The following is a 16,805-nucleotide window of genomic DNA, read 5'->3' on the forward strand; positions in this document are numbered from 1 at the left end:
GACCATTTTGTATCTTCAGTTCACCTCACTTGCATGTTTTTGGACTGTGGGAGGAAACCGGAGCTCCCTGAGGAAACCCACACAGACACGGGGAGAACATGCAAACTCCACACAGAAAGGACCCAGACCGCTCCGCTTGGAAATCTAATTCAAAACCTTATTGCTGTGAGGCGACAGTACTACCCACCGAGCTGCCGTGCCGCCCAAACCCTGACAGATTTGTTGTATGAAAACAATTGTTCAGATGTTTGTTTTTTATGTATTTTATAACTTAAGCAGTCCGTTTTATTATGTGAAGCACCTGGCTTGTAAATCCATTAGTTGCTCATGTTTATGTAATGTACTTGGCATCATTGACAGTGTGCTTCATTTAGAGCATTTTGAATTTTAATGTGCGTTAATGTTAAATCCATCTCATTCAAGTGACCAGTCAAGCAGAAACACTATTATAATAACTTTAACAATTGAGACATATTTATATTTAGTCTTTCAGTCCTTAGTTTGGATAGTTCTCTAGGTTTGCTAATCTATTTTTCCTCAAACTTTCATTCGGCTTTGCAGACCCTCCAAACCACAACCACTGGTTTTAGGAATATAGTTGTGTTTTCCCCCAGCTTGGCTTATACACAGTGATGTTATTTGTCTTTTTATAAGTACAGAAAGTAATTCAAAGATCTGGCATTGCACATCCATCTGGTATACAAATGTAAATAAAATTATATATAATATTGATCAAACATTAGTTTTGTAAGTGTTATTATTTTGAAGGGCACACCTGGTAGTTTTCTTGGCATGGGTAAACACGCATTAATTCACAATGGCAAAGGAAAATGTGAATTCATGTATATTTAATGATCAATTAAGGCATAATTGTGGTTGCATCAACATGATACAGATAAAGTCTTCTTCACTAGCAATTAGTTCACAGTTCACAGCCGACAATAACATGTGGCTAATAAAATGATCTACACACATATATGTATGCATATCTTTCAGGTTTAGCTTCCTGAACCCACTCTGTGTTATGAGCCTCAGGTAAACAGGTGTAATGTGACCCTTGGCTGAGGCTTCACCCCCTATTCACAGCAGGGGCTTGGTGCCATTGGCACTTCTGCTGACCGACAGTCAGCTTCACATCTAAAAAGAGCCTGCCATTCAGGGCAATGAAAACGATGAAATGCTGCCATTATAATAGGGAGTCAAAGGGACATTTGATCCACCTCTATCTCCACGAGTCCCTGTTGTACCATACATTTCATATCGGAAATATCTGCTTAAGCCTTCACTCTATGACAGACCAAACACTCACAATTACATTGCATTTTATATCAAACTGGACTGCAGACTAACATTAAATTAGATACAGACGAACTATTACAGACTAACACTTTCTAACAGTCTGACAGTGACTCTGGGGCTGCTTCTGAAATGGGGAACAAGCAGACCATTTTCACTCCTCAGCAACTGGATGCATATCAGGTCGGTCCAATTTCTGTTAACTATGAAAAGTCGGTACTAATTTATTTGATTATTTGCTGTTATTGCAATCTGTATTTAAATTATTTAAACACAAATGGTCACATTTGACTATTTTCAGAATAGACACAAATAGGCTATAGTCACATGTAATGACAAGATTTAGCAAAATGTGATTGTGTTTGTATCAAGCAGGACAAAAATTCAGATACATTCTAATAATTACTGATAAATTATGCACATGTAAACATATTAATAAAGACCTATTGCTAATTATATATGCTAGTAGTGGTTAGGATTTATAAAGCTTTTATTACAATGTTTGTGCAGATTAGCACTGGGTTATTTTAATGTTTCAAATTGCCTAAAATGTCAAAAGTTTAACAGACATGAAATAACAGTTTTGAACAACTATTTAGGCAAATCTGTTATTAAATTATTTATGACACCTACTGTTGTTATAACTGCTATTATAATGTTAATAATTAAACATTGTTTTGTGATACAATGACATGTATGTGTCTTAATTTTGATTGTGGAACTTTCTGTTGATGTATAGAGGCACCAAATACCTTTATACAATTACCTATCATGTTACTGTAGGATATGTAAAGTTTATGATATGTTAACATTACATGTTAAATACACACTTTTGTTCAACTTTGATGTAAAGAGTTCAGTCTAGACACAGGTCACTGGTGTTACAAAAGTTCTGATGACAGTTTTGTTTGTTAGACAAGCAATATTTTTAATTCTGAATACATTTACAGCTGCAGTTTAATAACAAAATTATATATGTACACATTAATTTACAAAATAATAAATATATAAATGCAGTAATACAATATAAAAAGCAGAAGACTATGTGTCAGGTGATTTTATATGTTAACATGTTAATTTGTTAACATTCTAATGTAAAATATCGAATCTGTAAAGTCTAAAAGTCAAACTGCATATTTACAGCATCATTTTCTTTCACATTTATATTTACAGGACTGTACATACTTCACCAGAAAAGAAATATTAAGGTAATTGTTGATCTACACAACTGTAGAGATTTGGTCTGACAAAAACTGTTCATGTTTTTTATAATGTATAAGTTATTTTCACGTTATCAAGTCGAGTCAGATTATTCTGGTCTTTATTAATCATCATCTACAAATGTAATAATGTGAATACTTAATGGAATGCTTAATCATGTTCAATTTACTGTATAAGAAATATGAGGAGAGTCTGAAATGTCACATTTCAAATAAATAGAAACGTTATTCTAGCAAATTAAATAACTTAAACTCCTCACACTGCATTTAAAGCCTATCACTGTCTACCATAACGTTTTTGAAGTCGTTGTTTTAATGTCCTTCATTGTGCTGTGAAAAAGTAACATAATTTGCTGGAAAATTCAGATTCAGTGTTATGGACTTTTATTATACAATAGATTGAGTAAATAAAGTGAATTGTTTATTTTTGTTCATTTCCAGACTCTTTCATAGGTATCGCGATTTGGCCCCACAGCTTGTCCCGCTCGACTATACTACCCAGCCAGATGTGCGTCTGCCCTATGAGCTGATTGGCAGCATGCCGGAGCTGAAGGTACAGTATACGGGCCTCCTGCTGCACCACAACTCACCGTGCCACTCGCTCCATGTTCCTAATGAATTATGGATCCACTACTAATTGATCGCAGCCTTGGAGAGTCTGTGTGTCATCAAATCCCTCTGAAATTGAGAAAGCATCGACTTATAGACTGTATCAAGTGTGAATCCATTACACGCCACCTACACACAGCAATAATCTGTCAGCTACCTGTCACAACATCAACAGTCACTCATAATGGATATTTCATATGTTTTTTTTTATAGTTTACCAGTAATTATGTGGATTTGTAATAAATATGTAGACACGCTTTCTATTTTCTGAGTGCAGGTGTTGATAACCGAATACTCAACAGCTGGCTCCAATTATAATGGCTTTAACTTGCAAACTGTTTTGCTGTTCATTCTGAATTAAAAGCTTCTTCTTTTGTCTCAGTACTCTAATACTGTCACCCATATTTGAATGTCTTGTTCAGGATAACCCTTTCAGACAGAGGATTGCAGAGGTCTTTTCAGAAGACGGAGAAGGCAACATGACCTTAGATGACTTTTTGGATATGTTCTCAGTACTGAGCGAAATGGCACCACGGGATCTAAAAGCTTACTACGCTTTTAAAATCTACGGTCAGTATTAGCCACATTAAAGCTGTCGTATGTAATATTGAGCTTTAAATAAAACATGGTATTCTTGTTCTGCTACAAGTGATCTTTATATGTGGTTACGGGTAGGTAAGCAACACTGATATTTTAATATTACTCAATTTGCATGCAGCTCTTCCTCTTTAAAAAAAAAACAATAGCTCACAGGTTTACTTGTCTTTCCAACTTTCCAAGTGCGTTCTTGTTTTTTCTTCTCAACAAAACTATCTAGAAAAGCTAGCCCTTTAGCATTTGAGTCATATCCATAAAACCAATAGCAGTGAGAATACCAAGAAGCTGCTTATATTAGACATTTCCAGTTCCTTAGTGCTCCTGTGATCCCTGCAGCCTGCATAAAATTCATGCTGACCGAGGAGGACCTGCTCTGACTTGTCTGTAGCCACCTCTCTCAGACATGACAACTGTGTCTGAAAAGCGCTCATCCATGCCTGTAGCATCACTGAGACTTGAACTTAGTAGTGGTAAGCTAGCGGAATAGACTCTTGTATACAATGTCCAATACACTAAAAGGTATACAGTATGTTTTCACACAGTAACCTATCTGTCGTTATAAGTGGTAAGGACGTTTAAGATGAGTAAAGGTCTGATACGGGGTCGGGAGCATGTAAAGAACCAGAGATCATCAGATTCTATTGTGTTGATCTGGTACAGGGCAGCTGGCAGCTCTTTAGTCGGGTGTAAATAATGTACGAGTTCATTAGAACGCACACTGTCGCTGAACAGGACTCTCTAATTAAACATGCTTGCAGATCAGATTAAGAAGTTTTAGTGGCACATGCTCCACGGCCACCGGGGGTCGAGAGAAAGTGCCATTTATTATTTACAATCTGTAAACAAAGGGAGCTCTGCAAGTGGGATGACTGACCAAAATAGGAATCTAAAGCCAGTTATGCATTTTGTTTAAAGATGTGTGGGCTTGAATTTTGGCTCTTGTGTTTACTGGATGATTTTGATTACACATATACACAACCAAAACATGGCCAAAAGTATATAGACACCTGCTGAGCTTGTCCAATCCATTCCAAAACCACTGCCATTAATATAGAATTGCCACAATGTGCAGCTATTACAGTCTTCATTCTTCTGGGAAGATTTTCCACAACATTTGTCCAAAGAATATGATTTATTGTGATGCATTATTTTAACTCGGGTTCATTTTGTGTCATAACATGTTCAGTTTTATCATTTGGGATGATTTTGTGTAACAAAAGTGCAATAACAAAGGCAATCAAAAAGGGGGCAATTACTTATTCACAGCAGCATATAACAAAACCAACATAAACATCCGTTTCTAATAAAGTGGACACTGAGTTCAATGCAGTCTTAGCTAGTAAAGTAAAACTGAGTGCAAATCCTTTCTCGTTCTTAGACTTTAACAACGATGACTTCATTTGCAAATCGGACCTGGAGAAGACGCTGAACAAGCTGACGAGGAACGAGCTGACCGAGGACGAGGTGAGGATGGTGTGCGAGAAGGTGCTTGACGAGGCCGACATGGACAACGATGGCCGTCTGTCACTGGAGGATTTCCAGCACATGATAGTGCGAGCGCCCGACTTCCTCAGGTTAGAGCCACAAAGCAAGTGAGCCTGAACGGTCTTCTAGAAGTTGCTAACATGTACTCATGACATGGTCATTCATGAGGGCTAGGGTTGGGCGGTATTGCCGATTTTCATACCGTCATACCGTAAACGGTATTACCGCTATATAAACGCTTTGCCATTGTGTTGGACCTTCCTGTTAGATATCATTAGCTGGACTTTGGGTTTCTATACTAATTCTCATATCAGCAGAGAATCTTTCTTTTATATTTGCTCCCTCGAGAACAAAACCTCGTGACCTTCAAGACGGTTCAGTCACCGCTGATTGAAACCCACTGTGCTCATGTTTGTTTTGGCTTTCTCTCTGAATATGGTAATGAGTTTACAGAGTTGAAACCCAGCATGCTGACACTCTTTCCTGACTTGAAGGACATAAGATGGTCCACGCTGTTCGTCTCAGTGTCTTTAAAGAGGCCTCTTGCTAGGCGTGCATTCTTTAAAAGCGGTTTGGAGCTACCGAGCTAGCTCAATACACAGGCTGTTGGCAGAAAAGCAACACTCAGCGAATGATTTTTTTTCTCTCTACGTTCTTGGAAAGCAAACGATCCGATGATTTGTTTTGAATCTAATAGGCCTGCCTTGTATTACTGACGACTTTTTGCTTTTGAATTGTTTTGATTCGTAGGTTTTAACACGGTTATGTAGCTAGTGATGAGCGAGCTCGCAGCAACAATGGGAGGCTTTGTTGCCTAGTGAGCAAACCCAGTTGGCTGAGAGGGACACGAGCTTGTATTTCATCATATTCTTTTTGAATGCGTAATCTAGCTCATTTTTTTTTTTTTTTTAACCATTTAAAGCTACGTAGACTTCAGTGTTCATTTTTCTACAAAATGTATCTCCATCCAAGTCATAATAATGGATGAATACTTTCTGCTTTAACTAATCACACACACATTATTAAATGCATTGCATGGACTTTTTCAGCAGTGATACAGTAGTAATGATCAACTGATAACCAACAAAGAAGTCATTGTTCGATTAACACAGTCTAGTTAAATGCTATTTAAATTGCGTTGAGGAAACGTTGAGGGGGAACATTGAGGTAACGTGAGGGGGGAACGTTGGGGGAACGTTTGGGGGGGAACGTTGAGGGAACATGAGGGGGGAATGTTGAAGGAACGTTTGGGTAGATTGTTGGGAATGGTTGGGTGAATTTTTGAGAAAACGTTTGGGTTGTCAACAATTCACCCAACCATTCCCTTAACAATCCACCCAAATGTTCCCTCAACAATTCACCCAAACGTTCCCTCAACAATCTACCCAAACGTTTTCTCAACAATCCACCCAAACGTTTTCTCAACAATTCACCCAAACGTTCCCTTAACAATCCACCCAAACGTTTTCTCAACAATCCACCCAAACGTTTTCTCAACAGTCCACGCAAACGTTCCCTCAACAATCCACCCAAACGTTTTCTCAACAATCCACCCAAACGTTTTCTCAACAATTCACCCAAACGTTCCCTCAACAATCCACCCAAACGTTTTCTCAACAATCCACCCAAACGTTTTCTCAACAGTCCACGCAAACGTTCCCTCAACAATCCACCCAAACGTTTTCTCAACAATCCACCCAAACGTTTTCTCAACAATCCACCCAAACGTTCCCTCAACAATCTACCCAAACGTTTTCTCAACAATCCACCCAAACGTTTTCTCAACAATTCACCCAAACATTCCCTCAACAATTCACCCAAACGTTCCCTCAACAATCTACCCAAACGTTTTCTCAACAATCCACCCAAACGTTTTCTCAACAATCCACCCAAACGTTCCCTCAACAATCTACCCAAACGTTTTCTCAACAATCCACCCAAACGTTCCCTCAACAATCCACCCAAACGTTTTCTCAACAATCCACCCAAACGTTTTTTTTAACAATTCACCCAAATGTTCCCTCAACAATCCACCCAAACGTTTTCTCAACAATCCACCCAAACGTTTTCTCAACAATCCACCCAAACGTTCCCTCAACAATCCACTCAAACGTTTTCTCAACAATCTACCCAAACGTTTTCTCAACAATCCACCCAAACGTTCCCTCAACAATCTACCCAAACGTTTTCTCAACAATCCACCCAAACGTTCCCTCAACAATCCACTCAAACGTTTTCTCAACAATCTACCCAAACGTTTTCTCAACAATCCACCCAAACGTTCCCTCAACAATCTACCCAAACGTTTTCTCAACAATCCACCCAAACGTTTTCTCAACAGTCCACGCAAACGTTTTCTCAACAATCTACCCAAACGTTCCCTCAACAATCCACCCAAACGTTTTCTCAACAATCCACCCAAATGTTCCTTCAACAATCCACCCAAACGTTTTCTCAACAATCCACCCAAACGTTCCCTCAACAATCCACCCAAACGTTTTCTCAACAATCCACCCAAATGTTCCTTCAACAATCCACCCAAACGTTTTCTCAACAATCCACCCAAATGTTCCTTCAACAATCCACCCAAACGTTTTCTCAACAATCCACCCAAACGTTCCCTCAACAATCCACCCAAACGTTTTCTCAACAATCCACCCAAATGTTCCTTCAACAATCCACCCAAACGTTTTCTCAACAATCCACCCAAATGTTCCTTCAACAATCCACCCAAACGTTCCCTCAACAATCTACCCAAACGTTTTCTCAACAATCCACCCAAACGTTTTCTCAACAGTCCACGCAAACGTTTTCTCAACAATCTACCCAAACGTTCCCTCAACAATCCACCCAAACGTTTTCTCAACAATCCACCCAAATGTTCCTTCAACAATCCACCCAAACGTTTTCTCAACAATCTACCCAAACGTTCCCTCAACAATCCACCCAAACGTTTTCTCAACAATCCACCCAAATGTTCCTTCAACAATCCACCCAAACGTTTTCTCAACAATCCACCCAAATGTTTTCTCAACAATTCACCCAAACGTTCCGTCAACAATCCACCCAAACGTTTTCTCAACGATCTACCCAAATGTTTTATCAACAATCTACCCAAACGTTTTATCAACAATCCACCCAAACGTTTTCTCAACAATTCACCCAAACGTTCCCTCAACAATTCACCCAAACATTCCCTCAACAATCCACCCAAACGTTTTCTCAACAATCTACCCAAACGTTTTCTCAACAATCCACCCAAATGTTTTCTCAACAATCCACCCAAACGTTTTCTCAACAGTCCACCCAAACATTCCCTCAACAATCCACCCAAACATTTTCTCAACAATCTACCCAAACGTTTTCTCAACAATCCACCCAAATGTTTTCTCAACAATCCACCCAAACGTTTTCTCAACAGTCCACCCAAACATTCCCTCAACAATCCACCCAAACGTTTTCTCAACAATCTACCCAAATGTTTTCTCAACAATCCACCCAAACATTCCCTCAACAATCTACCCAAACATTCCCTCAACAATCCACCCAAACGTTTTCTCAACAATCTACCCAAATGTTTTCTCAACAATCCACCCAAAAGTTTTCTTAACAATCCACCCAAACGTTTTCTCAACAATCCACGCAAACGTTGGGGGAACATTCGTGTGGAAACGATTGGGGGAACGTTTGTGGGGAAACGTTGAGGGACTGTTCGTGGGGGAATGTTCGGAGGGGGGCGTTGGAAAAACGTTCGTAGGGAAACGTTGGGGAAACATTCGTGTGGAAACGTTAAGGGAACGTTCTTGGGGGAACGTTTGGGGGGGAACGTTGGAAGAACGTTCATGGGGAAACGTTGAGGGAACGTTCTTGGGGGAACGTTGAGGGAACGTTCGTGAAGGAACGTTGAGGGAACGTTCTTGGGGGAACGTTGAGAGAATGTTCATGGGGAAACGTTGGAGGGATGTTCAGGGGGAACATTGGGGGAACGTTTAGGGGGGAACGTTGAGGGAACGTTTGGGTGGATTGTTGAGGGAATGGTTGGGTGGATTGTTGAGAAAACGTTTGGGTTTTCAACAATTCATCCAACTATTCCCTCAACAATCCACCCAAATGTTCCCTCAACAATCTACCCAAACATTCCCAACAATCCACCCAAACGTTCCCTCAACAATCCACCCAAACGTTTTCTCAACAATCCACCCAAACGTTCCCTCAACAATCCACCCAAACGTTTTCTCAACAATCTACCCAAATGTTTTCTCAACAATCCACCCAAACATTCCCTCAACAATCTACCCAAACATTCCCTCAACAATCCACCCAAACGTTTTCTCAACAATCTACCCAAATGTTTTCTCAACAATCCACCCAAACGTTTTCTTAACAATCCACCCAAACGTTTTCTCAACAATCCACGCAAACGTTGGGGGAACATTCGTGTGGAAACGATTGGGGGAACGTTTGTGGGGAAACGTTGAGGGACTGTTCGTGGGGGAATGTTCGGAGGGGGGCGTTGGAAAAACGTTCGTAGGGAAACGTTGGGGAAACATTCGTGTGGAAACGTTAAGGGAACGTTCTTGGGGGAACGTTTGGGGGGGAACGTTGGAAGAACGTTCATGGGGAAACGTTGAGGGAACGTTCTTGGGGGAACGTTGAGGGAACGTTCGTGAAGGAACGTTGAGGGAACGTTCTTGGGGGAACGTTGAGAGAATGTTCATGGGGAAACGTTGGAGGGATGTTCAGGGGGAACATTGGGGGAACGTTTAGGGGGGAACGTTGAGGGAACGTTTGGGTGGATTGTTGAGGGAATGGTTGGGTGGATTGTTGAGAAAACGTTTGGGTTTTCAACAATTCATCCAACTATTCCCTCAACAATCCACCCAAATGTTCCCTCAACAATCTACCCAAACATTCCCAACAATCCACCCAAACGTTCCCTCAACAATCCACCCAAACGTTTTCTCAACAATCCACCCAAACGTTCCCTCAACAATCCACCCAAACGTTTTCTCAACAATTCACCCAAATGTTTTCTCAACAATCCACCCAAAAGTTTTCTCAACAATCCACCCAAATGTTTTCTCAACAATCCACCCAAACGTTTTCTCAACAATTCACCCAAACGTTCCTTCAACAATCCACCCAAACGTTTTCTCAACAATCCACCCAAACGTTCCCTCAACAATCCACCCAAACGTTTTCTCAACAATTCACCCAAATGTTTTCTCAACAATCCACCCAAACGTTTTCTCAACAATCCACCCAAACGTTTTCTCAACAATTCACCCAAACGTTCCTTCAACAATTCACCCAAACGTTTTCTCAACAATTCACCCAAACGTTCCTTCAACAATTCACCCAAACGTTTTCTCAACAATCCACCCAAACGTTTTCTCAACAATCCACCCAAACGTTTTCTCAACAATCCACCCAAACGTTCCTTCAACAATCCACCCAAACGTTCCCTCAACAATCCACCCAAACGTTTTCTCAACAATCCACCCAAACGTTCCCTCAACAATCCACCCAAACGTTTTCTCAACAATCCACCCAAATGTTTTCTCAACAATCCACCCAAACGTTTTCTCAACAATCCACCCAAACGTTTTCTCAACAATTCACCCAAACGTTCCTTCAACAATTCACCCAAACGTTTTCTCAACAATTCACCCAAACGTTCCTTCAACAATTCACCCAAACGTTTTCTCAACAATCCACCCAAACGTTTTCTCAACAATCCACCCAAACGTTTTCTCAACAATCCACCCAAACGTTTTCTCAACAATCCACCCAAACGTTTTCTCAACAATCCACCCAAACGTTTTCTCAACAATCCACCCAAATGTTTTCTCAACAATCCACCCAAATGTTTTCTCAACAATCCACTCAAACGTTTTCTCAACAATCCACTCAAACATTCCCTCAACAATTCCCCCAATTATTCCCTCAACAATTCACCCCAATTATTCCCTCAAACATTCCCAACAATCTACCCAAAAATTCCCTCAACAATTTATCTAACCAATGACCTAATTAACAATAACCAACCCAGCAATCACATCAATGCTGATTAACCAATAACACTACTAGAAATAGACAACCAACCAGTCGTCACTCAAAACCTTTTAAAATAGTTACAGCATTAATAATTTAATAATTGCATCACAACCAACCAAGCACATCACTTAACAACACCTATTCAACTAATCAGAGCAATCTGATATCACTCAACAATAATCCACCATCACATCCCTAAAAATGTTAAACTAATCACTGTACCCAGCAATATCTCCTTTCCAGTAACACTAAATCACCTTACACATCCTATCACATCACATTAACAGCTATTACAAATATAAACAATTTGTTCTTACAACAGGATCGAGTTCTTCAAGCTCATCCTCTAATCTCCTTAGTTCTTCCTCACTGAGTTTCTGCAGAAGCTCATCCTCATCCACGTCCCGATACTTTTTCATCTCCTTACGGAAAGACATGATGAACAAGAGGTGGTGGAGGCAGGAACAGAAAAAAACAAGAGAGAAAGAAAAGAATGCCCCCCCCCAAAACCCTTGACACCTGGAGAAAAAGAAAAACATGATGTTATTAATATCAAAAAGATCTTACAAAAAGCCTTAGTACACACATAGGAACATGATATTTTCTCCATATTCCTCACTGTTGCAGCAGTAAAGAGGTGAATTCCAATCCAGCACGTTAGACCCAAGCACCTGAACATTATGCTTTTAAGGCTTTTATAAATCATATTTACATATTTACGCTTTTATCCAAAACGACTTACACAATGATCTGAACACATCATAAATCATATGATGTGCCATTACAAACCAAGTGAGCTGCACGGGTTTATTCTGAATGTAGGTCTACAATCCACTAGAAGGACCACAGTTGTTTACATCCACCCGCCCAGTGATTGAGAACCCCTGCAGTACTGGACTGATAATGATGATTCATTGTTTTAAAAATATTTTTGACACAAAGGCTTTGTGTCTCCAGTCTGTTTCTCATAACCTACAAGCACCCCCCCTCCACACACACACACACACACACACACACACACAGACACAGCTGTTGAATTGCAGTAGCAAGCAATAACAGGTGTGAGGGGTCACTGTCAAACACACACACACACATACAAACACACTTGATCAGAGTATTTATATCCATGTACATCCCTCCAACTATAACTATAGTTCAAACTAGGGCTGAGCGATATATCGAGATTTTATAAAATATCGATATATTTTCATACGCGATATAAGATAAGACAATATCGCTTATATAATAATGTATTCTGTAGCGAATGCCGAAAACAAGTCCAGACAAAAGGTTCCAGCTCCGTGTACCTTTGGTCATTCGTTGAAAAACAAGAAAACGAGTCGTTATTCGTTTCAAAAACCAATATAAATATACAAGCGCATGCACGCGCTGACATGCATGTATTTACTTCATATACAGTGTAAATCATGCAAGTGTTGAGAAAGTAATAATAACGTAACGGTGCGTCTCCTGTTGTTCTGACTTGTGTGTTTGTATATGTGATGTGCATATATCTGTAAAAAACAAACATTATGGGGAGTGATTTCTGTACTGGATGTTTCTGTTCTGTACGTGGTCATGTTTAAATGTTGTAATAGTTACACAGTAACGATTAGTTATACCTGTATTACAGAACTGAGTTCTATACAGTAAAAGAAAATATGAATGTATGTAATGTAATGTATTAATGTTGTGGTGACGGTGATGTAAAATAATTCAAAGTCCAAACATGTGAGGGGGGTTTAACATTTCAGCATTTAGCAGACACTTTTATCCAAAGCGACTTACAGTTATGCCTGAACACAATTTTTTGAGCAATTGAGGGTTAAGGGCCTTGCTCAGGGGCCCAACAGTGGCAACTTGGCGGTGGTGGGGCTTGAACCGGCAACCTCTGGATTACAAGTCCAGTACCTTAACCACTGAGCTACCACTGCCCTATATAAAAATATAAAAATAATTAAATTTTTTATTAAATGCCTGCAGTCCAGATCTGTCATCTGTTGAACATTGAAAAACAAGAGAATCAGACAAGGACGACCAGTAGGCAGTTAGGCAGCTCACTAGGTTTTTAGACAGACCCATAGGGTATAGCGTGACCCTCTGTATGTGATAGAGCTCTCTGTAATAGACAACTAGAAATGACTACATTGAGAGACAATAATTCCACAGACTAAGAGAATAATTCCACTTGTAAAACCAATAAAAGGTCCCAAACCAATAAAGATGTCATTTATAGGAAACAATCAACATCCCTGTCTGAACGCACATCAATAAGCAAGTCCTTGCAGCAATGAATTTCATACATTTACTAACATAAAATATAACTGTTCTGTATCTTTCTTTTGAATTTCTAAGGTAGTTCTCTTGAGTCATCTACAGCTGCCTGTTATTTTTAGTGGTACATAAAAGTTGGCCCGCTGTTCCCGCTGAATTTATGACTCACCTTCAGGCACGTGCACAGATAGACCCCTAGAGGTGCTCAAGCACCTGCCCTTTTGCCCTGGATGAGAAAAGTGCCCTTTCTGCTGGAGCCCATTTTTTTCTACATTCATCAACATTTAAAAATAAATATTACCCTCTCTGTCATAAATTTCCCATAAAGTGTTTCACTAGTTTTGTTTTATTTAAAATCTTACTTATTTTGATGTGAAAGCCTGAAAAAAAAAACATTAGCACAAACATTTTGCAGGAGAATGTCTAGTAGCTCTCACAGTAAAGTGTTGAAAATAGATACAAACATACATTATTTTATAATTACAGCATCCTGGCCAAAACGCCGTGTAGGAAAAGTCACCTTTAGTCAAGGAGTTATTTTCATGCAAGCATTTATACTTCAACAGTTTACAAATGAGGAATAATTTTGCTAGGTAATTAACATTACAAACTAATATATGTAGAAGGGTAAATATAATGCTCTATGATATAGAACAGCATACAAAAAATGATGAATAAATAGGAAAATGTTATTTAACTGTTTATTTTATTTTATTGGCATAATAAAAGGCCCATTGTTAACATTAATTACCCAAAGTGGGTTTCTGATTTGAAATCAAAGGTAGGTCTTAAGTTGAGCTATTTTTTGATGATTATTTAATGTATTGTTTGGTTATTAAAAAGCGTGCACAATATGGCCTTGTTTTTGCCTGTTTTTTATTTATTTATTCAATTTGATAATTTGAGTTATTTGATTAGATGTGTATTGATTGTGTTAACAAATATGAACATATAAGTTAAATATCCTACTGTTTTTTATTTTTTTATTTTTTATTAATAATTTTGGCGATGGGTGCCTTTTTTTTGGCTTGAGCACCTGCCCCCAAAAATGTCTGTGCACGTGCCTGCTCACCTTAATGTATTACGGAATGTACAAGCCAAACTGTCAGGCAGTGATGTGCAGTTACATTCCTTTTAATTAACACATGTCAGATTAAGCACCACTGCCATTAACACATTCATTATGTTTCCCTTATAATTAAACCTAATTTATGGTTATATAATCTTTTATTTAGATTTAGTAGTTGGGGTAAATGTTGAGGCAAAACTGACAGTATTGTCAGTTAAATTGTCTTGAGTGCCCAAGCCAATATTTATCTGTCCATTACATAAAGTCCAAACAGTTAGAAACAGTGTATAACAGAACTGTAATTCCTATGCCCACATCTGGAAATTACCTTAGATAGGAATCTATAATTAAACAAACTAATTTATTTATTAGCCCAAGTTATCCCATGTATTTGGGCAACATGCTTTTCTAAATGACATTAACACCCTCATGCCTGGGCTAGACATCTCATCAGTAAGAGAGATATATCATTGCAAACTAGGGTTGGGCGGTATTGACGATTTTCAAATCGTCACCGTCTTCAGAAAATATCGCAGTAAACGGTATTACCGCGGGGGGGGGGGGGGGTTAAACTTTACAGTGTACAAACTTTACAGTATAATCACAGTATTCAAATGTTTTATTTAAAAAAATTAAACAATCAGAACGTCAAACATTGCTTATCCTATCTGATCTATAATAAATATTTCATGCATAAGTGTAAATGCGTCTCTTTATATATTTTTTTATTTTCTGCGCAGTTCTTCTCGGCTGTAATCCACCCATTCAGCTTGGCATCAGTAGAAGGAATCAGTCAGTCATAATAAGAGCTGTTTATTGTCAAAATTTAAATCCGAAAACACTTTTAATATCGCGGAGAGCGAGTGAGACGCGCGCGCGCACACACAGAGAGAGAGAGAGAGCGAACTTGTTTAATGATGTTAAATCTCATTATTTCATGGTGCGTATGTTTTAAAGCAGAAATAAACACAGGCACATCTCTGCACAAAAGAGGATTGTTCTGAAACTTAATGCGATGCAACCACAGTTTGTCTCTTCTCTGTAGTTTTTTCTCTTCTTTTAAAATAAATCTTTTTTTCTCATTTAAGTGTTGTTTGAATTAGGCCTACATTTAAGGCAAGGTAGCAAAATGTTCATGATTGTTCATCATTGATATTAATATCGGGGCTGTCTTATAGTTTACCCAGTAGCGCTTCCCGAGGAACGAAGAGTCATTTTTTTTGAACGGCTCTTTAAAAGGAACCGAGCCAAAAGATCCGGCTCCCTTCAAGGAGCCATAATTCCCATCACTACAACCAATCAGTGAGCTCCAACCGCCTACCCCCCCCCCCAACCCCCCTTACTGTGGCTGCGCGAATGTCTTAAAGTCTCAGTTTTCAGAAATTGAAGCAGAAATTTGGCGCTTCACATTTTTATAATACCGTCAACATTTTTAAATACCGCGGTATACCGTAATACCGTCATACCGCCCAACCCTAATGAGGGCACATTGAAAGTTCACCATATGTCCAAAAGTATATGGACATCACAACTACTTTATCTTGGTCAGGGTTGCGGCAGGTCCGGTTCCAGAGGTCGCCAATCTGTAGGAGGGCTTCGGCCATCCCCACCTCTGCCAGTGGATAGCACAACAAACTCTAACCCAGATCTCAGCGGTGGTGGGCTAGTGTAGTAGTGTAGAAGACTGCTGCACCAACTGAGCTACTAGCATAAGACTCTGTGTGTGAATTTGGATATCAGCACTGAAAGTAACTAAAATAAATAAATAATAAAAATGAAAGTGCTTGAACACTTGTTTTCTCTCTGTATATAAAACAATGTGCAAACTGTCAGTTTAGTAAATTTCAGGTACAAACAAACCGATTTTAATTGTTCGTCTGATTTCTTCCCAGCACATTTCACATCAGGATATGAGTTCATCAGCTTCTAGCGGTGAAATGAATGATGAACACAACATGATGGACACAACAAGCTGAAGTAAAGGAAATGCTTCACCTGTACGACATCAAAGAGGAAAAAAGAAACGCTTACATCCTCACTTTAAGAAAAATTTTTTTACAGCACTTTTTTAAAAGCACTTAAATACTTAAGATCATGTTGCACTACTTTAAAACGTTGCACTATCCTAATCTATGTGACATATACTGATTTCACTACAGCCATTGTGAAAATAAAGAATGATTTCTTGTAATCTTGTT

At 39.0% G+C, this 16,805-nt stretch overlaps 1 protein-coding gene across 1 annotated transcript; it reads left to right on the forward strand.

Annotated features, from left to right (window-relative positions):
* The first annotated feature begins 1,428 nt into the window (after positions 1-1,428).
* Positions 1,429-16,644, forward strand: cib3 (calcium and integrin binding family member 3). The gene is made up of 6 exons (XM_062987938.1): positions 1,429-1,479; positions 2,470-2,504; positions 2,958-3,069; positions 3,548-3,695; positions 5,101-5,296; positions 16,500-16,644. Exons 1-6 carry the CDS (start codon positions 1,429-1,431, stop codon positions 16,519-16,521), a joined length of 564 nt encoding a protein of 187 aa, XP_062844008.1. The 3' UTR covers positions 16,522-16,644.
* Positions 16,645-16,805: the final 161 nt, after the last annotated feature.

This window comes from Trichomycterus rosablanca, chromosome 25 (assembly GCF_030014385.1).
Source record: "Trichomycterus rosablanca isolate fTriRos1 chromosome 25, fTriRos1.hap1, whole genome shotgun sequence".
NCBI lineage: Eukaryota > Metazoa > Chordata > Actinopteri > Siluriformes > Trichomycteridae > Trichomycterus > Trichomycterus rosablanca.